Source organism: Delphinapterus leucas, chromosome X (genome assembly GCF_059928025.1).
Source record: "Delphinapterus leucas isolate spDelLeu-1000000601 "Yukka" chromosome X, BTC_Dleu_Yukka2, whole genome shotgun sequence".
Taxonomy (NCBI): domain Eukaryota; kingdom Metazoa; phylum Chordata; class Mammalia; order Artiodactyla; family Monodontidae; genus Delphinapterus; species Delphinapterus leucas.
The window spans coordinates 113,714,537-113,740,593 of NC_143150.1; the positions used below are offsets into that span (position 1 = coordinate 113,714,537).

Below are 26,057 nucleotides of genomic sequence, written 5' to 3' on the forward strand. Positions count from 1 at the left end.
CATGGGAACCCCCCCCCATATTCCCATTTACCCCTCCACCCATATTCCAAGGGGTAGACCCTGATTAACTCAAATCAGTCAGCATATTCTATCCCTCTGGCCACAGTGCTTGATTGAGGTTTTAGGCACAGGGCCAGTTCAGAACAATAATTGTGAGTAGAGATTTTTTTCTAGAAGCTATGTAAGATATATTTGTTTCATGCCAGACACAAACAAGAAAGCATGGAGTCTGCAGAAGCCAAAGGCTGACATTGTGTGTCATTTAGAAGTAACCTTTGAAGGAAGCAGATATAGGGGAAAGGCAAAGAAGAAAATGGTAAATAAAGGAGTGTTTCCTAGATCAAGCCTCAACTGAAACTTATACCATCTCTGGTTTTACTGACATCATGAAGCTTAAAAGTTGTCGTTATGTAAGCCACTTACGTTACTTTTGAATGGAAAAGTAGTGATAAACTAGTCATCTTTCAATACATATACAGAAGTGAGAGAATTTGAATAATTGGTTAGTTAACAAATATCAGAAATCTCACCTGAACTTTTGGTTAAATCAAATTCTCATAGGAGAAATCTCTGAAAATGCCTAGATGGTAGAGATAATGTGGGCTGAGTTTATGTGCTGTATGTACTTGACGGACAGTTAGCAAAGGTAACATTGTCTTAGGAAAACTGAATGTATTCTCCCTTAGAGAGTCATTTTACTTTGTAGAAAGGAGGGCTTCAAGGAATACTTCAAACTATTAAAAAGAAAAGAGCTTTATCAGAGCCTTCATTGAATAATGATCGCTCATTTTTAGTACAAATGAGGTACAGCAGGGAGCTCTGGGAAAATAAGATTGTCATGGTAACCGATAACACTTTTTCCCTCCTGGAACTCAGGATAGTCAAAGAGGCTACACGAGGCCATGTTTCCTTAGAGACTTTTCCCAAGTAAAGGAAGTAAGAAAAAGGGGTAGAAAAGGAACGTCTGGCATTTGGTTGAACTCTGTTCTGCCCCCAAAGATAGACTTCTAAGGAAATACTGTTCTGCATAATTAGCTGAGCCAGGTAGGTGAAAGTGACATTTCTCATTTATAATATCCTTGACCTAATACAGGTGGACAGATGATTGTTTTATAACCAAAGTCTGAGACAGTACTGCCCTGAAAAATATTTCAGATTAAGTTTAAGATAAAAATTAAGTTCTGTATTGGCAGTGTTTAACATTTAGCCTGAGGAAGGATTTTTTTTTTTTGAATTGGCTGTAGACTGAAAACTGAAAAGCAATATTTAAATGCTCCTTGAAAGGCGTGTGAACTTTCTGCACCTAAGTTTTCTTACCTGTGAAATCAGTAGTTTGAACAGAATCTCTAATTTTCACACATTTCTCTCGATAAAAGCCTACAAGAAATTAAACTTGTCAACAGATACAGTTGCAGAGTCTCAGGATGGAGCCTAAGCAGGAGGCTCAGAAACAGAGCTGCCGGGCTTCCTTTTCTTTCTGTAATAGTCCTTAAGACATTTTATAGAAAATAATTGGCAGACATACGTGTTTTAAAGCGTCTGCCTTTTAAATAGTCACACATAAAATGTCTTAATTGCCCTTAACAGGAACTATTCTCCATCTGGTAGCAGCTTTCCAAATGGCTCTGGAAGGAGGAAGGAGGCATGAACTACATCAGAGTAATCAGCTCTAGGGTTGAAGGGGTTGACGTTTGACATAGACATTTCTGCCTTCTAGCTTCTGGAAGGAAATATCCAAATTTTAGAGGTCTCGCTTTACAGATCTTTCCCTCTTATGTGAAAACAAATCTTAAGAAAACCTATACATATTTCTACTCTACAATATGATAAAATTCTTGTGAAGTTAACAGAGGTAAAATTAAATGCTGAATATGAAAGCCCTTTGAAAAACTAAAGAGACATTTCAAATATAAACTGGTGTCTATAATCTAATATATTGGCTTAAAATAAGACCTTAAGTCTAGGTGTGGGCAACACTGTAAGAATGTATTGACCAAATTTAAGATCCTTCTGCAAATGGTGTGAAATTAAATTACATTTGTAGAAATTTTAAGATGTTATTTACATATGGGTTCTACTTTATTGTCCAAGCTGGGACATTTTTGAGAATGAAAGGGCGAACTATATATAGGAATTATATATAAGTAGCAGGCATTGATTGATGTACAGCAGATATAAACAGGGACAGTCTTAGGAAAATCAGACATATGGTCACCCTAATGATAGTAATTTTAATGATGGCAGATCAACTGGTCTGAGCCGTACAACAACAGCATCATATGACCCTGAGTAATTTCTTGTAAATAGTCAACTCTGGTCTTCAGTTTTAAAAGACTTTTGAAACTTTGAGACAAAACAGTTACCCTTCAGTTATTTGAGAACGTCTTCCAGATGCTCATGGAATTCTGAGTACTTAAGAGCTATAAAAAGAAATGAAATTGAGTTATTTGTAATGAGGTGGATGGACCTAGAGTCTGTCATACAGAGTGAAGTAAGTCAGAAAGAGAAAAACAAATACGGTATGCTAACACATACATATGGAATCCAAAAAAAAAAAAATGGTCATGGAGAATCTAGGGGCAAGACGGGAATAAAGACGCAGACCTACTAGAGAATGGGCTTGAGGATACGGGGAGGGGGAAGGGTAAGCTGTGACAAAGTGAGAGTGCGGCGTGGACATATATACACTACCAAATGTAAAATAGATAGCTAGTGGGAAGCAGCTGCATAGCACAGGGAGATCAGCTCGGTGCTTTGTGACCACCTAGAGGGGTGGGATAGGGAGGGTGGGAGGGAGGGAGACGCAAGAGGGAAGAGATATGGGGACATATGTATATGTATAACTGATTCACTTTGTTATAAAGCAGAAACTAACACACGATTGTAAAGCAATTATACTCTAATAAAGATGTTAAAAAAAAAAAGAGCTATACAATGAGGCATTTACCATAGGTCCAATTTCGTATTCCACTGGATCTTACTTAGCTAAAACCAACTCACTGTCCTGTTATATCATGAATACATTGTCCGACTTCAAGATACTGGTGCTCTATTCTCCATTTTAGGTCTTCATGACTTAGTATGTTTTTCTTAAATTTATAGAAGATTTAATTGGTACTGTTTCATGTGTCCCTTCTAGAAAGTTGTCTTAATCTTGCTGCTTGTTATGTTGTGCTTGGAAAGGAAATTACAAGAGTAGATTTGTCTTTACTTCATTGATTCTATTGTCCTCATTTTCTAGTATGGGTCATTGCTATGATAGATTGTTTGAGTGACTCGTTTTAAAATATCTTATCGAAACATATTATACTACTCTTGGGGAAAAAAACTTTTTTATCTGCTTTCTGTCTCTCTCTGTCTCTCCCTCCAGTTTTGTTAAATGATCCAATCACTAGTTAAGAATAGGTGATTATAGCAATGGCAAAATGATTTTGAGTAGTAGCAAAAACTTTAAGTCAGTGGTTCTCCAACCTATCTGCACATTAGAACCTTTTGGGGGACTTATAAAATCCTAATGTGCAGGCCACATCTCAGACCAGTTATATCAGAAATTCTGTGAGTGGGACCCAAACATCAGTACTTTTTCAAGTAATGTGCAGGCCACATCTCAGACCAGTTATATCAGAAATTCTGTGAGTGGGACCCAAACATCAGTACTTTTTCAAGTTCCCAAGTGATTCTAATTAAGCGGAGAAGGGTGAGGACCACTTCTCCAAGTACTCCATAAAATGCGCTAACCCTTAAGAAAATACAGCTGTTTTAGGGACACAGTTATGGAAGGGCAGTGTGTGTATATATGTAGGTAGGTGGGTGTGGGGCAGCAGGTGTGTGTACCGTATGTATGTGTATTTGGAGTATTTGACAGTAATAAAATTAGGAGTTTTGTGGGAAAAAATCCATGTGATAAAAAAGGAGTTAGAGTAATGATACTTTTCCACATCAAGATGGAGAAACTTAAGAAAATGAATATATTTTTTGCAATATATATTTCATCTGGAAAGGAAGCTTGGAAAGCACCAAAATAATACTGAAAGAATTAAAGTTAACCCCGCCAAATCACAATAACATATTGTTGTACTTCCTATTAATCTTATTTCTAGACATGGTGGGTATTTGTTAGCATGGCTATAATCAGGTTTTATTGCTTTTAGCTTACTGGTGATGAACTCTGTCTAGGGGAAACTACTAGATATTGCTGTGGGCAGCACTATAAGAATGTATTGACCAAATTTAAGATCCTCCTGCAAATTGTGTGAAATTAAGCTACATTTGTAGAAATTTTAAGATGTTATTTACGTATGGGTTCATCACACATTCATTCATCATTTTATTCATTCATTCAATAAATATTTATTGAGTTTTGGCTGAATACCAGGTGTTGGTTTAGGTACAGCAGAAAAATCTTAGCCCAGTTTTACTCTTTTGTAGTTTATCTGTGCTATACAACATGGATACTTATAAGCCCTTTTTTTAGTATCTTTAAAGTTAAATATTTTTGCCAATTAGTTTGTCTGAAATCAGAGTTCTTTAAATCACTTTTGCCTGGTGTACGGTGAGCCCTTTTAATTTGCTTTGTGCATTTTTTTACTCTTTTTTTTTTTTTTGCGGTACGCGGGCCTCTCACTGTTGTGGCCTCTCCCGTTGCGGAGCACAGGCTCCGGACGCGCAGGCTCAGCGGCCATGGCTCACGGGCCTAGCCGCTCCGCGGCATGCGGGATCTTCCCAGACCGGGGCACGAACCCGTGTCCCCTGCATTGGCAGGGGGACTCTCAACCACTTCACCACCAGGGAAGTCCTTTCTTACTCATTTTTTAAAATTATGATTTTGATCATTGCTTCTATTCCAGTTCCCATTTTCCTGAGAGTTTAATTATTAAATTGCCTCTTTAGTCTATATTCTATACATTATCAACTAGTTTAAACTTTTGTTCCTTTTTCTCTGCTTTCTGCGAGAACTTCCCAAATGTATACACTAATTTAATTAGCGTCCACTCCAGTAATTTGATGTTCTTCAGAATGAATTACATTCTTTACTGTCTCCAATGGGATTTAATTTTGTGTTGCTTTTAATTTCACTGCAATTCTTTTTTATGTCATCCATTTCCTTTGTATATAGTTCTGCTACCTTTTCTTCTTTGCCTGTACTCTACTTTGGTTGAGTTGGTATCTTCTTGTAATCTTTTGAGAATTTGAGTTTTGCCTTTCCTGAGTGTTACAGATAGTATGCCTTTCCTTTATGTTTCATAGGCAATATGTTGGTTTGTATTTCTGTTTTGCTTCCCTTCACATAACTAAAGAAATATTCTGAGATGATGTTTGTGAATTGACAAGGTATATGAATGCATTTGGCCTCATTATGTGTTGAATCCCCTTTTCATACCAATAGCTAGAAGACTGGTTGATGTCTACAGACTAATTCTCAGCGTTTATCATACTATTTTCTAACACGGAATTATTGGGCTGATTTGGAATGTCTCCTATCCTCATTATCTGGGGGAATTAACACATAATGTAAAGAATACTGTAATTCCCTTTGTGTACTCCCTTTGGACCCTCATTTTATCTAATCTTGTCTTTGGTGTTTTATATGTAAATACTCTGTTTTAGAATTCATTATGCTGTTGAAAGCTTACTATCCACTTTTGGTCGTGTGGCCTTCTGGAAATTTTAATCTCCAACTGGTTGTAGTAAGATACGTATTAGTTGGTTGAAGGGGTGGGGGCAAAAAGATAACCAGTCAGTAGAAGGACGGATTCCCAGCTCTCTTAGCTGGTATAGGTTTTAAGTTTCTGAATGAAGAATTCAGAGGAACAGAGGGTTTCCAACTGACTTTTAGAAGAGCTTAGCATGGTGTACCCGCAACAATGTTTTCAATTTCTTTCCATCAGCCTTGTCTTAGTTGAAATTCCTCTAGTGTTCTACAAACAGATTGACATGCTAGTTTTTCATGTTTTGAGTTGTCTTTTTTCATATCAACAAAGTTACTTTCATCGCAGGTTAAGAGAAGTTTCAACAGAGGCTGCTAACCAGATTCTATCTATTTTAAACTAGAAGCCCTACTATGTTGGAGGTAGGGAATAAAGTAAAGGGACAGATAGAAGCCAAACTTCTCAGAATATTGCTTGTTTATAGAGTTGACTTTAAAACTATATAAATGTTTTATATAAGTAAAACAAAAATTAAGTTTTAAAAGTCTCTTCCTTTTCTTTCAATGTAGTCCTTCCGCTTCTTTGTCCACTATTTCGCATTTTTTACTTACACCCATCACACAGAGGTGTCTGTGGCGTGCCCAATCTAGGATATCCTAGGTCATTTCTCCTCATATCCAGCCCCGTTGTCACTCTTTTTGTGGTTTCTCTCCTTTCCTAATTATCTTTTCCATACCTCCTTGAGGTTGGAAGGTAAAAGAGAGAGTACAGAAGAGAGAAAGAAGAGCTGTCTTCGTTTTTTGTTTTGTTTTTTGTTTTTTTTTGGCAGTACGCGGGCCTCTCACTGTTGCGGCCTCTCCCGTTGTGGAGCACAGGCTCCGGACGCGCAGGCTCAGTGGCCATGGCTCACGGGCCCAGCCACTCCGCGACATGTGGGATCTTCCCGGACCGGGGCACGAACCCATGTCCCCTGCATCGGCAGGCGGACTCTCAACCACTGCGCCACCAGGGAAGCCCCGTTTTGTTTCTTTTGGTCAGGATATTATTAGTTTCATGGGCCCAACTGGAGATGATATAAGCTTTGGGGGTTTACATAACTTTGGAAAATTATGGAGTATTAATTGGTTCTTTTCCAGGGACATTTTTATAAAGAGGCATTTAAATTTTTTATTTAATTTATTTATTGACAGTTTCAATGTATATTTTATAAAATATTGGCTATATTTCCTGTGTTGTACAATATATCCCTGTAGCTTATTTTATATAATAGTTTGTACGTCTTAGTCCCTAACCCCTGTATTGCCCCTTCCCCCCTTCCTTCTCCCCACTGGTAACCACTAGTTTGTCCTCTATTTATGTGAATTTGCTTCTTTTTTGTTATCTTCACTTGGTTGTTGTAATTTTTTTTAGATTGCACATATAAGTGATATTATACCATATTTGTCTTTCTCTGTCTGACTTGTTTCACTTAGCATAATGCCCTCTAAGTCCATCCATATTGCTGCCAATGGCAAAATTTTGTTCTTTTTTATGGCTGAGTAGTATTTCAGTGTGTGTGTGTGTGTGTGCGCGCGCGCGCGCCACATCTTCTTTATCCATTCATTTGTCTATGGACACTTAAGTTGCTTCCATATCTTGGCAGTTGTAAATAATGCTGCTATGAACATTGGGGTGCATGTATCTTTTCAAACTAGTGTTTCTGGTTTTTTTGGATATATACCCAGGTGTGGAATTGCTGGGTCATATTGTAGTTCTATTTTTAGTTTTTTGAGAAACCTGCATACTGTTTTCCACAGTGGCTGTACCAGTTTGCATTCCCACCAACAGTGTAGGAGGGTTTCCTTTTCTCCACATCCTCTCCAACGTTTGTTATTTATAGACATTTTGATGATAGTCATTGTGGCAGGTATGAGGTGATATCATTGTGGTTTTGATTTGCATTTCCCTGATGATGACTGATGTTGAGCTAATCATCAATAGTAAATTCATGCTATTCAGGATTCTTAAACTATAGTACATTTGTTCAGAGTATGAAAGTAAAGCAATATTTTAAAACATTCTTTATATTCCACATGGTACTGAGGGCTATGAGGAACACTGAAGAAGGGATCCTATTCCCTTTTCTTAAGATAAGAAGTAGTAATTGAGATGATAATGTTATGCTTCAAGCAACAACACAACGTGATTAAGGCCCAAAGTATTGGGTTGGCCAAAAAGTTCTTTCGGGTTTTTGGCCAACCCAATATATGACATAGATTCAGTGTATTGTAAGAACAAACGATGAGATCTATTAGGGTATTAAAACATGATATCAATTAAGTCTTAAAAGTTCAGCGTAATTTGGTAGAGCAAAGTAATGAGTAACTATAGCACAATGATCCTGGAAATGGGGAGAACATTAACCTTCACCTCTATTTATTTATTTTATTTTGACAGTCTCTCCAATTTGATTTTTAAAGTCACAGCCACAATTATAAGTAGGGAACCATATCTGTTGAACTTCCCAAGCATTACATAAATAGTTTGAAGAGAGATACGTCTATGTACAAGATGTATAAGATGCCTCTGTGTGTGTGTGTGTGTGTGTGTGTGTGTGTGTGTGTGTGTGTGTATTTTTTGAGCAGTTTTAGGTTTACAGGAAGCTTGAGCTGAAGGTACACGGTTCCCATACATCCACTTATTCTCTCCCCTACACAGTTTTCCCTCTTATTAACGTCTTGCATTAGTGTGGTACTTTTGTTACAATTGATGAGCCAACATTAATACATTATTATTAACAAAAGTCCATAGTTTACATTAGGGTTCACTCTTTATGTTGTACGTATTACAGGTTTTGACAAACGTTTAATGACACTTGTCCACCATTATAGTAACATATGGAATAGTTTCACTGCCCTAAAATTGCCCCATGCTTCACCTATTTATCCCTCCCTCCTTCCTTCCCAAACCCTTAGCAACCAGATCAGATCTTTTTACTGTCTCCACAGTTTTGCCTTTTCCAGAAAGCCATATAACTGGAATAAAATAGTATATAGCTTTCTCAGATTGGCCTCTTCACTTGGCAGCCTGCATTTAAGTTTCCTCCGTGTCTTTTTGTGGCTTTGTATTTCTATTTAGCACTGAATAATACTCCATTGTATGGATGTACCACAACTCGTATATCCATTTACCTGTTGAAGGACATCTTGGCTGCTTCCAAGTTTTGGCACTTATTAATAAAGGTGCTATAAACATTTGTGTGTAGACCCTTGTGAGGACCTATGTTATTAATTCATTTGGGTAAATACCAAGGAACACGATTGATGGATCCTATGGTAAGAGTATGTTTAGTTTTGTAAGAAACTGCCCAGTGTCTTCCAAAGTGTCTGTATCCTTTTTCATTCTCACCAGCAATGAATGAGAATTGTTACTGCTCCCCATCCATGCTAGCCTTTGGTGTTGTCAGTGTTTTGCACTTCCGACATTCTAATAGGTGTGTGGTGTTATCTTATTGCTGTTTTAATTTGCAATTCTATAATGACTTTTGATGTTGAGCATCCCTCATATGCATATTTGCCACCTGCATTATCTTCCTTAGTGAGGTGTCTGTTCAAATCTTTTGCCCATTTGTAATTACATTGTTTGTTTTCTTATTGTTGAGTGTTAAGAGTTCTTTGTCTATTTTGGATACTAGTCCTTTATGAGATGTTTTGCAAAATTTGTCTCCCAGTCTGTGGCTTGTCTTAGCATTCTCTTATCAGTGTCTTTAAAAGAGCAGAAGTTTTTCATTTTAATGGAGTCCATCTTATTTTTCTTTCTTAGATCACACTGTCGGGGTTGCACTTGAAAAGTCATCGGTCAAACCCAAGGTCACCTAGATTTTCACCTATGCTATATTCTGGGAATTTTATAGCTTTGCATTTTATTTTTAGGTTTAGGGTCCATTTTGAATGAATTTTTGTCAAGGAATTTCTTTGTGACTATGTTAATGAGGGATATTGGTTTGTAGTTTTTTTTAGTGATGTCTTTTTCTGGCTTTGATATCAGATTAATACTGGCCTCATAGAATGGATTATAAAGTATGTTCCCTCCTTCTGTATCTACTGAAAGAGCTTGCAAAAATTTGGATTTTTTCATTCAGTATTTGATATAATTCACCAATGATGTCATTTCTACCTGTCCTTTTTTTGTGGGTTTAAAACAATTTAAACAACCTTATTTTGCAGTAGTTGATGTATGATAAGCTGCACATATTTAAATCCTATATTTTAATGAGTTTTAACATGTGTAAACCATTATCACAATAATAAACATATACATTACCTCCAAAACGAAATTGTCCTCATGATTCTGTCTGCTCCTCTCTGACCCTAGATCTCCTGGAAGACATTGACCTTCTCTCTGTCACTATAGGTGAGTTTCCAATTTCTTTAACTTTATATAAATTGAATCATTCATTTCTTTTTGGTCTGATTTATTTCACTTAGCATATTTACATTGAGGTTTATCCGTGTTGTAGCACGTATTAGTAATTCATTCTTTTTTACTGCTGAGAAGTATTCTATTGTATGGATATAGCAGAGTCTTGTTTTGTTTTAATACATTCATCTGTGGATGTACATTTAGATCTCTTTCCTGTTTTGGGCCGTTATAAATAAAGCTGTTATAAATAGTCATATACAAGTCTTTGTATGGACATATGCTTTCATTTTTCCTGGGTTATACCTAGGAGGGGGATGGCTGAATCATATGTTAGGTGGATGCTTAACTATTTAAGAAACTGCTAAACTGTTTTCCAAAGCAGCCACACCATTTTGCATTCCAACCATTGGTGGCTGAGAATTACAGTTGTTCTAAATCCTTGCTAACACTTGGTAAGGTCAGTCTTTTTAATTTTAGGCTTCCTAATTGGTCTGTAGTGGTATCTCACTGTGCTTCTAATTGTTATTTTCCTCATGACTAATGATGTTGAATGCCGTTTCATGTGCTTATTTATCGCTTTTATGTCTTCTTTGATGAAGTGTTTGTTGAAACCCTTTGCCTATTCTTTTGTTATTGTTGTTGGTATTGTTGGATTAGATTTGCTAAAACTTTGTTTAGAATTATTGCATTTATGTCCATGAGGGATATTGGTCCTTAGTTTTCTTTTCTTAAAACAATTTAGCTGGTTTTGTTCGTAGCATAATGTTGGTATTAGTGTGTGAGTTGGAAAGGATTCCCTCCTCTTCAATTTCTGGAAGAGTTTGTATAGAATTGGCATTATTCCTTCATTAACTGTTTGGTTACCATTGAAGCCATCTGATCTTGAAATTATGTTTGTAGAAAGGATTTTAACTACAATTTCAGTTTCTTTAACAAATATAGGTTTATTCAGATTATCTTTTCTTCAGACAGCTCTGGTAGTTTGTGCTGTCAAGCAATTTGTCCATTTTATCAAAGTTTTTAAATGTTTTGGTACAAAGTTCTTCAAAATATTTCATTATTCTTTAAATTTTTCTAGACTCTGTAGTGATGTCACTCCTTTAATTCCTGATATTCATAATTTTTCCTTGACCTGTCTGGCTAAAGGCTTATCACATTTATCGATCTTCTCAAAGAATCACTTTTCGGCTTTGTTGATTTTTGTCTATTTTCTGTTACTATTTCACTGATTTCTACTACGAACTTTATTGTTTGACTTTTATTAATTTTGGGTTTAACTTGCTATTCCTGTCCTGGTATCTAAAGGTGGAAGTTGAAGTCATTGATTTCAGAATGTTCTTATTTTCTAATATAAGCATTTTTGTCTTTAATCCATAGAGGCATCCTGCACATTTTAATATATTGTGTTTTCATTTTCATCCATTTCAAAATACTTCTAATTTAACTTTTGGTTTACCTCTTAGATCCATGGGCTATTTAGAAATATGATATTTAGCTTCCAAAATTTGGGTATTTTATAGAAATCTTTTTGTTATTGATGTCTAATTAAATTTCATAGTGGTCAGAGAAGCTATTTAATGTGACCTGAATTCTTTAATGTTTTTGAGACTTATTTTATGACCTCGAGTATGGTCTATCTTTGTAAGTGTTCCCTTTTTACTTGGAAAGAATGTGTATTCCATCACTGAACAGTTAAAGAGGCTCACTCTATTTTGCCTGCATCAGTGAAGCTGTCAGCCCTCATTGGCCTGCCCTGCTCTGGCAGAACATCCATGCCAATGGAGCTGGAGGGCTGTTGGGAACATCCCAGGCAAAAATGCCACAGACTCCTACTATTTCTACTCAGTATTCAGCAGTTTTCAAGCATAAATGCTTCTTACATTGTTATATGTGTTTGGACTACTTCCATAGTACAGAAATGGTTGCTTTTCTCAATTTTCTTCAGCATTTTAGTTGCTTTTAGGGGAGAGGATTTGCCAGACTCCTCACTCAGCCATAGCCCGAGGTTGATTTGGGGCTATGGTTTTTTTTTTTTTTTTTTGGCGGTGGTTATTAAACTTTTATTATATTTTAAAATCTGAAAACTGTAAAACAGTATTTATACAAACACCTGAGGACTGTTTAACTGAGCACAGCATCTTCACACAAACAATTTGAGGGAAGACCAAGTTTAAGTTAGAATTTTGTCTTATAGCACAAAATGAATAACATAGATGAAACCACCCTTTAAATAGAAGTATTCTCATATAAAGTACATTTGGTTTTCTAAAAAAGAAAATGTACATTCTTGCCCCTGGTGTACATTTTATTGGCATTTATAACAAATGGCTAATACTTTTAGCACAGATTCTCATAGCTTATTAACATTGCACCAAACTTATACAAAGTACTAACAATAAACATATAGCACCATTTCCCCTTGAAAGTTCTAACTTTAAAAATAAAGCCCAAAATGATAAGTCTGAATTAATGCATCTTCCAAAATTTAGCAGAATAAATGGCTCAGAGCTAAGCAAATTAACTAGCAACATTGCATAGGACAGAGAACTTCCCTGTATGGAAACCAATCTATGGATTGTTTCTTATCCCCTGAAGACTAAGCTGAGAGGTACTAGTGATAGCAAATGATGCACATATTTTTTTCAGAATAAAAACATCGAACTATATAAATAGTTCACCATTACCTCTGTGGCAGTGCAAAGTGCCATATTAAATTCAAAAAGAACAGATTTACTTGTTTGAATACCTACAGGTATAGAATAATATATAAATATGGTATAGTATCTGTATGAAGAATAAAACACAGACAATAAAATATATATATATTAAAAATTTGGGCACAGGTGTCCTGATATAGAGATATGAGAAATGAATGCCTAGTTAAATGTCTAAGCTTAGAGAAAATATGTAAAGTTTTGAAATAATAGGTATTTCACTGAAAAATGTTAATCAGACTCCATCCAAACCACCCTTGTAGTATGATATCTCTTGCATAAAACAACCATTCTATCTTACAATTGTTTGAAATTTATCAAAAAGTGATAAGAAGACTTTATGAAAGTTTATAAGCTTGTTTTTTTTTTCTTTAAATATGAACAAACACAACATACAGAGAAATAATAACGAAAGGAAAATAATTTATATGGCTATTCCCTTTCCGGAAATCGGTAGAACACAAACAGAACATTGCAGTAACAGACATAAAATATTTGAAAAAGAGATGATACCTACAGTTGCATCTTTAAATTCTTTTCTAAGGAAAACTTCTCATGGATTTCACTAGAGAGCCTGTCAGTCCCTGATACTTTCCCCTTTGGGATGTAGCTGTTTTGGTTTTATATATAAACATTAATCAAAATCAATGGTGTTTCTCTGTTTCCTGCATTAAGTATATTTGTAAACTGTACAATTAAATAATAAACTGTAAAGTGTAAAATAATAAAAAGACATAAAGGACTGCCAAGTTGAATATGCTAACACTAACATGTTAATGTGTTTTAAAGAAGTAGACTGGGCTTGTAATGTAGTTCTGCAATTCTGGATATAACGTAGTTTTAGAGGAACTGTCTACAGAACAAAAACTGCTACGAGAATAAAAATACTTTTAAATTAAAAAGTTATCAAGACAATTGAAAATTATGTCTAATCTAAGCTTACACATTTTTTTTCAATTATATTTTCCTTCTTTAAGTTTTTCAATATAGTAACATAACTTTACGGCTGGCCCCAACTCCAGCCCCATATACTTCATCATCACATCACTTTTGAGTAGTAGCAGAGCCTTCCCATCAATCTCATGTTGCATGAAGAGGTCGGCGAGGGGGCCTGATATCTGAGGATCTTTATGTTTCATAAACTGTATCACTTCATCCACAGACCAGGTTGAAGGGTCCTTAGAGAAGCCTTGTTTCAGGACACTGGGGTCAGGTACAGCTATATAACTTGGAGCTTCACTTTTCCTCTGCATCTGGAATGTAACTTCATGGTGACTGCTCTTGGGAGGTGATTCGGTCCCCACCAGTGTTGAACTCGAGGTGCATGGCACACTTTGAGAAACACTACTGGAGACCGGAGTATGAGTGCTTATAGGACTTGTGCTGGCAGGATTCAAAGAACTTGCTGGATTTAGTTGTGAGTTTTTGGACTCCTCAGAAAGCATTTCCCCTTTGGGCATGCCATTTCCCTCAGAAGATAATACTTCTTCTACAAGAAAAAAAAAAAGACAAAGGCAATAAGAAAAAAGACAAAGGCAATTATCTTCAACAGACTTACAGCTCGAATACTATTAAAAGGTCAAAAATCCCCTAACTGCCAACAACAGTTCACTTAAGCCATGCTATACTGAACCACAAACCTCTAACACAAAGCACATGGCCATCCCCTTCTTGGTGTTTATAGTAATGGACACTGTCCTGAAATCCAAATTGATTCTAATGATATCACCTATTTTTCTCACGGCAACTAACCCTTGCCAGTCTTGCCACCAAGACTATGAACACCTCACTAAAGCATTTATTTTTAGGAATGCAGTTCTTCACAACTCTTTGTTACAATATGATCACAGAGTTGGTTTCTAACATTTGCTTACTCCTTGGGCACTTAAAACTTTTACTGGAGAAACGTACTAGGTTTTTCTATTCCTCTTTCTATCAGCTTTTAGCAATACAAAGCTGAATGGAAAATATGGCTATAACTGTTTTTCTTTAATCTGAGGAGAAATGACAACTGTGCACTTCTGAAGGGAATGAAGCGCTCAACAAAGCTGCCAAAGTAGTAGCCTAACTGCCAAACTGATTTGGGGGAATATAATCCCCTACTTCCAGCATCAACACTCAAGAGCATATAAGTGATAGAAGAGTGACTTTTCTCCCCAATCTTGCAGCATGTAAATACTATTTACCTTCAGAGGCATGCACTTCTGCTTTGGGGAGCTTAGGAGAGAGAGGAGCAACATAAGGCAGAGGTTCCTGAGAAGGTCGTTTGGTGCTTTTCTTTTCTGTTGTATCTTCTTTTACTGATTTATTTTGATCATGCTCTGCAGGGCTATGACCATTACCTGTATAAGAGCTAAAATGCTGGCTACTCAAAAGGTTATCATACTGCAGGCTGTGGCACAATTTCTCAAGAAAGCAAAGAGCACATGATGCACTGTTCACTGGAGGGAGCTGGATGGAATGAGTTTCCCCATCAAAGGAGGCGGTTATCACTTCTCCTTCATGATCATCTGGCACAAGGAATCCAAAAACAGTCTTACGTTGAATGGCACAATCCACACAGGCCTGCACCGTCCGCCGGAGCACCACTTTGACAGGGCCTGGGCCCAAGTGATCGGGCAGCTGCTGGATTTTCTTCTGATCCAGGTGAGGGCCAGAGCTTCCATGTTTGTTTACATAGACACAGACTATAGGCACCACTATTTTAGATGACCCAGGAACAGCATCCTTATCATATAAAACACCACCACGTCCTCTGGCCAGCATACTGACAGAAGTTGAAGATGTGCAACATACAACAGGAATACATTTTTCCTTTCTTCCTGAGTTTGGGCCTTTTTTCCTTGGTGTGGTATTTTTAACAGAACTCCCCTTCTTGGGGACTGGAGTATGTGCAGGTGATTTAGTCCGACCTGATTTCCTGATCTGCTGTGTTGGCAATATTACAGCAGTTTTCTGTAGAGACTGCATTGAACGCTGGGTTGCTTTGGAAGGAGAAGTCTGTTTTTGCTGTATTCTTTGTAACAGGAACATGAGTTCCTGGTGGTTGTAATACATCTCCTGTCAGGCGACACCACCCAACTGGGAAAATATCTCGACAGTCATACTTGCACCAGTAATCAAAAGCTCCACTCCAGCCATCGAACGTGATATAAACTTCATCTCCTTTAACATCTCCAGTAGTTGCACGGCAGATCAGATAAGGGTTCTTTCTGTCTATAGCTTCAAGTTTCATTTCCACTTTAAAATTATTTAGAGGTGGCTTTGGTGGTTCCTTCTTAAAGAATGTTGCAGGTGCCATTTCAGATCCACTCAGTGTTCGCAAGAGGAACATTGGCCAAGATGATATGTTCATCTGGTACCCCAGTGGAGGCTGAAGTAAGTCCCCCTCCTTTTCACATGTCCCAACAGGCTGTATGTCCAGAGAATCAACAAGCCGCCAAAAATCATTTCTGTTGTCACTACCATCCAGTCTTAAACGTAGCCTGGCACCAGTAATTCCAACGACTGTGGCGATACATATTGAAATCATATTGCGAGGGTCATGGGCTTCCAATTTCATACCAACTTTGAAGTCATTAGCTGGTGGAATCTTGGACTGTCTGAAACACTCTGAAGGAGCACTTAAAGATCCAGTCTATTTCAAGTAATTTTCCCAGTGAAAATCATCATTTTGCACAGAAGATGTGCCTGACTGAGGAGCTTTCTCTTGATTCTCCTTCTTTGCATCCATTGACTCTTCATTCACTGCTCGCCCCATGGTATCCCTCTCTGGTGTTCTTTGCTCGAGTCTCGTCAGCGAAAAGAGCGAAATTCTGTCACACTGGTCCAGCGAGCCGGTACCGGTCTTCACACCACCGCCACCATGTTTGAGATACCATTTACACCACAGCAATACTTGCGCGCGTGCCCCGCAACCGCCACCGCTGCCCCGCCCCCCGCCCCGCTGCCCGCGTGCCCTGGGGTTGCCGCAAGCTTGCCCTCCGACCTCGGCCGCGGGCGGTGGCGAGCCATGAGACTCTGCGGCTCGGGGAAAGCCCTTGGCAGTTCTCCCTCATCCTCGCCCCACCCCAATCTGCCCTCCCGCCAAAAAAAAAAAAAAAAAAGCCAGTCGCAGCCCATGCACCCAAGACCGTGGTGGGCCCCCAATTGGGAACCCAGGGTCCACGTCAAATTTCATCCAAGGGGAACTCGCTCCCCTTGGCCATCGACTTCGACTCTCGGCCACCGCCCACCCTCGCCACCGGGGCTATGGTATTTTAAACAATGAGTGGGAAGTTTTGAGGCAGCATTCCCTAACAAAATTTTGTTCCTCCAAACTCCAGGGTGGTCTCTTCAAGTTTTGCACCAACAACTGAGAGAAAAAGGCACCTACCTATATATAAAATGTAACTACAGTTAGCCTGTTTTGCAAAGTGTGAGTTGGAATTGACAAATTCCATATTAATTAACAGAATTGTTATATATATGCTAAGTAACAATTAGCAATTGAGCTACAAGGTAATAGAAACTGTATAGAAAAATGCAATGGGCATAGTCTGTTATTTAGTCTCCACTTTTGAGCAGTTGCTTACAGTACAACTAAGATGTCAATGGAATTTTCTCTGAGGCAACCAAAGAGGTCTTTTCCCTGTAGAAGGTCATGGATGGTAAACTGAGCTGTGATACAGATAAGGATCAGTGGATAACAAAGAACCAAAACAAGGATAGAAGCAAATCAGGACATAACATTTCCTTCAGCTAAGGCTTTTTCTAGCTCCCAGAAAGTCTGGATTGTAGTCAATACCATTTACACCACAGCAATACTTGTTAATAATTTATATCATATATTTATTATACATTTATATTTATCATATATTTATATTCAAATATATTATATTTAAATATATATTTATTTTATATTTACATATTTATATGAGATATAATTTGTATATCTTGTACACAAATATACTGTCAAGACTATCGATTAAAGAATCTGCATGTAGTGAGGTTACATGTTAAATTGCACATTTTTATCCAGCAGAGGTGCAAATAATTTCTGTCTTGTAGAAAGGGTGATGTCACAGCTTACAGTTTATTGCTCTGTAGACAATTACCACTTTTGTATTTAACCCAGCAATCTTATCCTAACATTCCTTATTACATTGCCTACAATTAGTTAGCTCCTCAAATGTTCTTTGAATCAATCTTAACATTTTATTGGTTCCTTCATTAATTAATTTTTTAAATAAAATTTTTGACATGAGTTATAATTTTAAAAATTTGAAAATTAGTAATATGTGTGTACATAGAAAAATCTAGAAAGAGGGAGAAGAAGAAGGAAAGGGTGAGAGAGAAAATGCACATTATTTAGTGCACTGTGAATAATTATTTCCATGAGGTAGATTCCATTTAAATTTTTCATTTTAAGACCCTGGGTTAGAAGGAACCTTTCAGATACAGTTGACGTATATGCATGTGTCTCAGTGACAGGTACGTGAACAGCCTCTGTTTATAGCGCAGGATAAGGTTCATGTTAGAATTCTCCAGGGAGCGATTTCAAAATATATTCAATACTTATTCATGTTCCCCCCTTCTTCTTCTCCCTCCACTTCTATCATACTTTTAGGACTGGATTCAGCTGCAATTAAGAGAAAACAAATTATGTGTCTTGCCTAAATAGGAGTTTACCTATTTTTTTCTCACTGACCAAGAAATTCAGAGATAAGCTACCCAGGGGAAGTGTAGCTGCTCAAGGAAGTCATTTTGACTCGGGTTCCTTTTTGCCTCCTGATCCTCCAATCTTGGAGTAAGATTTTGTTCCTCATGGTGGAAAGACTTTGGCATTCCCTTTAAAAGTTATTATTCCCCATACCAGGCAAGAAGAAGGGAGAATGGTAAAGAGCAAAACACATGTCAGCTAGATTTGTCTCTTTTCAGGAAAACTGTAGATTTCCTAAATGTTCCACCCAGCAGATTTCTATGTTTATCTCAAGATACTGAGTCACAGAGTCAAGTATAGCTACAGAAGTCTGGAGAGGGGAGCATTAATGGACACAGCACTCTCTCAATAAAATCTGTGTTCTCGTAAGGGGAGAATCCATTTTGGGTAGGCAGGTAGGTGTTACAGCCACCAAAAGGGTATTTGAATCTGGAGGATGAAGTACTTCTATACATTTTGAAATTTTCCCCAATTGATTCTGGCAGTCACCTTACCAAACTCGTCATTATTTGAATAATGGTATCTGAACAAAACCCATTCTTACCTTCTACTTTATAAGATCATTCAGGACTAATCATTACGTTTATAATTGTGAATACAAACACTGTTGCCTTTCTAATATTTGGAGTTTCTCCTTCTCTTTTTAAAATTCATATTTTTATTATTTGCGTCTCTCAAGCGGCCCTTTGTCTGATGTTACTGTTTTTGACATTGCTTCCTGGATTGCAAAAGTTTAAACCAGCAAACAAAAATCACAATTCCATTGTCAAGCTAGTGTCAGCTTTCCACTAAACTGTCAGTATTTCACAATATATAATTAAATTTTAAGTTCTAAAATCCTTTTGTAGAGAGAATTTATTATAGTTTGGTTACTTAGCTTCAGTTTACCAGTTTTTTATTTGTTTTCTCTCTTCATACAAATGCCAAGTAGACATAAGCTCACAAAGGTAGGGGTCCAACTTGTTTGTTGTTTGTAGTGGTATCACCTGTGTCCCAAAGCGTATGTAGAGCTCAATAAATCTTTAATAAATGAATGAATACATAACAATAGCCAGATTGCATTGGAGGGATCATTTTATATAGTTACCATATGAATATTTCTATCTGCATAGCTACTGGGAAGATTTCTTCTTTTGCAACTAAGATCATTTGCTCACTAACTTTTCCTTCAAAATCAAATTTATATAGTTCTTATATAGTTTCCTGGTGGTTAGGATGATTCCTTGAGGGATAGACTCATATTTTAGAAATGTAGAATGGCTTATCTTGGTCTGCTTTAGAGAGAGGTGAATGCAGTGGGGGAATACAGCTACTGACCTTATTCAAGTAATACTTGTGAACAATTTTTGCCCTGTTATCTGATTGTAAAGTTTGTTTTACTTTCTTTTCTGGAAGCAAATATTGTTCTACAGTTGAAAAAGCCATAAGGCTAAAAATAACCCTTCCAACCTGCGTTTGTGGCAATATCAGAATACCTGCATGAAACAGTACTCTGGAAAAAGAAATTACCAAAGCTTTCTCAAATTGAATATAAAGAGAGTTAAGGAAACAGTCTATATGCTTGTCATTTTACATCTTAATTCCCAGTGTTACTTTGTAATAAACAGTATTTTCCAGTTTAAGCTTTTTACTTGTGCTTCACTGGGAAAATTATCTAAAACTTGGAAACCTCAAGTTTAATTACTAAATTTTGGTAAAAGAGATTATTATTATTCTTTTAGTGCAATTTTGGGCTTGACTTTATATTGTCTGGGCCTTCTTATATCTCTAGAGAGGCAGAGACTAATTTGTAAATTTTTATCCGGAGGAAATGCAAATAATTTCTGTCCAATGGAACAGATAATTCCATTATAGAGTTGCCATATTTAGCAAATAAATATGCATGCAATATTTAGGACTTTATACTGAAAAAATTATTCACCGTTCATCTGAAATTCACATTTAACTCTGCATCCTATATTTTATTTGGTGATTCCATCCCCAGAAGTTTCAGTTTATGGCCATGTAGGTCATTAGCCAGTTTGGTTTCTAACTCAGGAATCTCATTGTAATATTGCCTATTAATACTTAGCTTCTCAAATGTTCTTTGGACTGGTTTTATCATGTTACTGTTTCCCTAAGTAATGAATTACAGGAAATATTTGACACATTTATTTTATGTATGTGTAAGAGTTCTGGTTGGTCTTTTGGAAAAATATACTTAATAATTTTATAGGTCATCCACTGAGATGCCCATGTAGCCTCATCCCATGGAGCCAAGTAAACTGCATTGCTGGGGAAATATATATACCTCATGAACAGCTTCATCCCAGTTAGGTCTTTTCTTGGCTCTCAAAATAAATCCCAAGTAGTGATAGAGCTTTGTATTTGTTTTTTCTCTATTTTTGTTTACTTACTTTTGTTTTGCTTTCTTTGTTTCTTCTACTGATTTTTTATTTTTGTTTCTGGTTATTATATGGCCAATAAGTTATTCTCATTGGTGGCAGCAATAATTGGGACTTTGGTTTTATCACCTGACCATTTGGTGATGTCTGTGGGATGAATAATGGATATATATTTTCTTTTGTAAATAAGTGCTTATATCCATTGAAATCCCTCAAATACACAGGAAACAAAGAAAGTGAACTTCTAATATTTTAGAAGTTTAGAAACATTTTAAAACTCCAAGTTCACATAATAAAGATTAATCTTTAGACACATTTGACTAAGTTAATAATTTTGGTTTAAAAATGATAGTTATGCAGCTTTTCTCGGAGTTTATCAAAATGTGGTATAATACAAGTGTACATTTTATATTTTTTATTTTTTTGAATGTTTATATTGGGGTATAGTTGATTTACAATGCTGTGTTAGTTTCATGTGTATAGCACAGTTATTCAGTTATATATGTACATATATCTATTCTTTTTCAGATTCTTTTTCCATATAGGTTATTATAGAGTATTGAGCAGAGTTCCCTGTGCTATACAGCAGGTCCTTGTTGATTATCTATTTTATATATAGTAGTGTATATGTTAATTTCAACCTGCTAATTTATCCCTCCCCTGCTACCTTTCCCCTTTGGTAACCATACATTTGTTTCCTAAGTCTGTGGCTCTGTTTCTGTTTTGTAAATAAGTTCATTTGTATCATTTTTTACATTCCACATATAAGGGATATAATATGATATCATTTTATAATTTTAATAAGAGTTTGATTTGTTTTCCCTCATAAAGAGAATCGTTATTCTGAACTCTCTAAACTTCTAATATTGGTTTAATAATCAAACTTATATTACTCCTACATAATTAAAATTATGAAAAATATAAATTTGTGCTCACCTAAATTGTTTCATTATTCTCACAAACATTTTGTCTCACAAACTTTTTATATTAACAATAATTATATTTCATAGTTTGAAAGCTTACACATAATTATTTTTTTATTTAACATCGTTATTGGAGTATAATTGCTTTACAATGGTGTGTTAGTTTCTGCTTTATAACAAAGTGAATCAGTTATACATATACATATGTTCCCATATCTCTTCCCTCTTGCGTCTCCCTCCCTCCCACCCTCCCTATCTCACCTTTCTAGCTGGTCACAAACCACATAGCTGATCTCCCTGTGCTATGCGGCTGCTTCCCACTAGCTATCTACCTTACGTTTGGTAGTGTATATATGTCCATGCATCTCTCTCGCTTTGTCACAGCTTACCATTCCCCCTGCCCATATCCTCAAGTCCATTCTGTAGTATGTCTGTGTCTTTATTCCTGTCTTACCCCTAGGTTCTTCATGTCATTTTTTTCTTAAATTCCATATATATGTGTTAGCATACGGTATTTGTCTCTCTCTTTCTGACTTACTTCACTCCACCTCATTACAAATAGCTCAGTTTCGTTTCTTTTTATGGCTGAGTAATATTCCATTGTATATATGTGCCACATCTTCTTTATCCATTCGTCTGTCGACGGACACTTAGGTTGTATCCATCTCCGGGCTATTGTAAATAGAGCTGCAATGAACATTTTGGTACATGACTCTTTTTGAATTATGGTTTTCTCAGGGTATATGCCCAGTAGTGGGATTGCTGGGTCATATGGTAGTTCTATTTGTAGTTTTTTAAGGAACCTCCATACTGTTCTCCATAGTGGCTGTACCAGTTTACATTCCCACCAACAGTGCAAGAGGGTTCCCTTTTCTCCACACCCTCTCCAGCATTAATTGTTTCTAGATTTTTTTATGATGGCCATTCTGACCGATGTGAGATGATATCTCATTGTAGTTTTGATTTGCATTTCTGTAATGTTTAATGACGTTGAACATTCTTTCATGTGTTTGTTGGCAATCTGTATATCTTCTTTGGAGAAATGTCTACTTAGGTCTTCTGCCCAACTTTGGATTGGGTTGTTTGTTTTTTTGTTATTGAGCTGCATGAGCTGCTTGTAAATTTTGGAGATTAATCCTTTGTCAGTTGCTTCATTTGCAAATATTTTTTCCCATTCTGAGGTTTATCTTTTGGTCTTGTTTATGGGTTCCTTTGCTATGCAAAAGCTTTGAAGTTTCCTTAGGTCCCATTTGTTTATTTTTGTTTTTATTTCCATTTCTCTAGGAGGTGGGTCAAAAAGGATCTTGCTGTGATTTGTGTCATAGAGTATTCTGCCTATGTTTTCCCCTAAGGGTTTGACGGTGTCTGGCCTTACATTTAGACCTTTAATCCACTTTGAGTTTATTTTTGTGTATGGTGTTAGGGACTGTTCTAATTTTATACTTTTACATGTACCTGTCCAGTTTTCCCAGCACCACTTATTGAAGGGGCTGTCGTTTCTCCACTGTATATTCTTGCCTCCTTTATCAAAGATGAGGCGACCATATGTGCATGGGTTTATCTCTGGGCTTTCTATCCTGTTCCATTGATCTAATTTCTGTTTTTGTGCCAGTACCATACTGTCTTGATTACTGTAGCTTTGTAATATAGTCTGAAGTCAGGGAGCCTGATTCCTCCAGCTCCGTTTTTCGTTCTCAAGATTGCTTTGGCTATTCAGGGTCTTTTGTGTTTCCAGACAAACTGTGAAATTTTTTGTTCTAGTTCTGTGAAAAATGCCATTGGTATTTTGATAGGGATTGCATTGAATCTGTAGATTGCTTTGGGTAGTAGACTCATTTTCACAATGTTGATTCTTCCAATCCAAGAACATGGTGTATATCTCCATCTATTTGTATCATCTTTAATTTCTTTCATCAGTGTCTTATAATTTTCTGCATACAGGTCTTTTGTCTCCTTAGGTAGGTTTATTCCTAGTTATTTTATTCTTTTTGTTGCAATTGTAAATGGGAGTGTTTTCTTAATTTCACTTTCAGATTTTTCAGCACTGGTGTATAAGAATGCCAGAGATTTCTTTGCATTAATTTTGTATCCTGGTACTTTACCAAATTCATTGATTAGCTCTAGTAGTTTTCGTGTAGCATCTTTAGGATTCTCTATGTATAGTATCATGTCGTCTGCAAACGGTGACAGCTTTACTTCTTCTTTTCTGATTTGGATTCCTTTTATTTCTTTTTCTTCTCTGATTACTGTGGCTAAAACTTCCAAAACTATGTTGAATAAGAGTGGTGAGAGTGGGCAAACTTCTCTTGTTCCTGATCGTAGTGGAAATGGTTTCAGTTTTTCACCATTGAGGACGATGTTGGCTGTGGGTTTGTCATATGTGGCCTTTATTATGTTGAGGAAAGTTCCCTCTATGCCTACTTTCTGGAGAGTTTTTATCATAAATTGGTTTTGAATTTTGTCGAAAGCTTTCTCTGCATCTATTGAGATGATCATCTGGTTTTTCTCCTTCAATTTGTTAATATGGTGTATCACGTTGATTGATTTGCGTATACTGAAGAATCCTTGCATATTGAAGAATCCTTGTATTCCTGGAATAAACCCCACTGGATCATGGTGTATGATCCTTTTAATGTGCTGTTGGATTCGGTTTGCTAGTTATTTTGTTGAGGCTTTTTGCATATATGTTCATCAGTGATATTGGCCTGTAGTTTTCTTTCTTTGAGACATCTTTTTCTGGTTTTGGTATTAAGGTGATGGTGGCCTCGTAGAATGAGTTTGGGAGTGTTCCTCCCTCTGCTATATTTTGGGAGAGTTTGGGAAGGATAGGTGTTAGCTCTTCTCTAAATGTTTGATAGAATTCGCCTGTGAAGCCGTCCGGTCCTGGGCTTTTGTTTGTTGGAATATTTTTAATCACATTTTCAATTTCAGTGCTTGTGGTTGGTTTGTTTATATTTTCTGTTTCTTCCTGGTTCAGTCTCGGCAGGTTGTACATTTCTAAGTATTTGTCCATTTTATTGGCATAGAGATGCTTGTAGTAATGTCTCATGATCCTTTGTATTTCTGCAGTGTCACTTGTAACTTCTCCTTTTTCATTTCTAATTGTATTGATTTGAGTCTTCTCCCTTTTTATCTTGATGAGTCTGGCTAATGGTTTATCAGTTTTGTTTATCTTCCCAAAGAACCAGCTTTTAGTTTTATTGATCTTTGCTATCGTTTCCTTCATTTCTTTCTCATTTATTTCTGATCTGATCTTTTTGATTTCTTTCCTTCTGCTAACTTTAGGGTTTTTTCGTTCTTTACTTGCTTTAGGTGCAAGTTTAGGTTGTTTATTTGAGATGTTTCCTGTTTCTTAACGTAGGATTGTATTGCTGTAAACTTCCCTCTTAGAACTGGTTTTGCTGCATCCCTTAGGCTTTTGGTCATCGTGTCTCCATTGTCATTTTTTTCTAGGTATTTTTTGATTTCCTCCTTGATTTCTTCAGTGATCACTTCATTATTAAGTAGTGTATTGTTTAGCCTCCATGTGTTCGTATTTTTTACGGATCTTTTCCTGTAGTTGATATCTGGTATCATAGCGTTGTAGTCAGAAAAGATACTTGATACGATTTCAATTTTTTTCAATTTACCAAGGCTAGATTTGTGACCCAAGATATGATGTATCCTGGAGAATGTTCCATGAGCACTTGAGAAAAATGTGTATTCTGTTGTTTTTGGATGGAATGTCCTATAAATATCAATTAAGTCCATCTTGTTGAATGTATCATTTAAAGCTTGTGTTTCCTTATTTATTTTCATTTTGAATGATCTATCCATTGGTGAAAGTGGGGTGTTAAAGTCCTCTACTATGAATGTGTTACTGTCGATTTCCCCTTTTATGGCTATTAGTATTTGCCTTATGTATTGAGGTGCTCCTATGTTGGGTGCATAAATATTTACAGTTGTTATATCTTCTTGGATCGATCCCTTGATCGTTATGTAGTGTCCTTCCTTGTCTCTTCTAATAGACTTTATTTTAAAGTCTATTTTGTCTGATATGAGAATTGCTACTCCAGCTTTCTTTTGGTTTCCATTTGCATGAAGTATCTTTTTCCATCCCCTTACTTTCAGCCTGTATGTGTCTCTAGGTCTGAAGTGGGTCTCTTCTAGACAGCAAATATATGGGTCTTGTTTTTGTATCCATTCAGCCAACCTGTGTCTTTTGGTGGGAGCATTTAGTCCATTTACATTTAAGGTAATTATTGATATGTATATTCCTATTCCCATTTTCTTAATTGTTTTGGGTT

General features: G+C 36.5%; 2 protein-coding genes across 2 annotated transcripts in view; one reads left to right on the top strand and one right to left on the bottom strand.

Moving 5' to 3' along the window:
* Positions 1-26,057, top strand: part of LOC111167507 (uncharacterized) — a 457,471-nt gene that overhangs the window by 16,222 nt on the left and 415,192 nt on the right. The window contains exon 3 of the mRNA XM_089904683.1: positions 10,002-10,040. The gene's annotated coding sequence lies outside the window, so the exon portion shown is untranslated. The remainder of the gene's footprint in view (positions 1-10,001; positions 10,041-26,057) is intronic.
* Positions 13,525-16,811, bottom strand: LOC111167504 (sex comb on midleg-like protein 2). The gene is given in 3 exon segments (XM_022560444.3): positions 13,525-14,252; positions 14,950-15,761; positions 15,763-16,811. Coding segments are annotated over 3 exon segments (2,109 nt in total). The 5' UTR covers positions 16,524-16,811; the 3' UTR covers positions 13,525-13,716.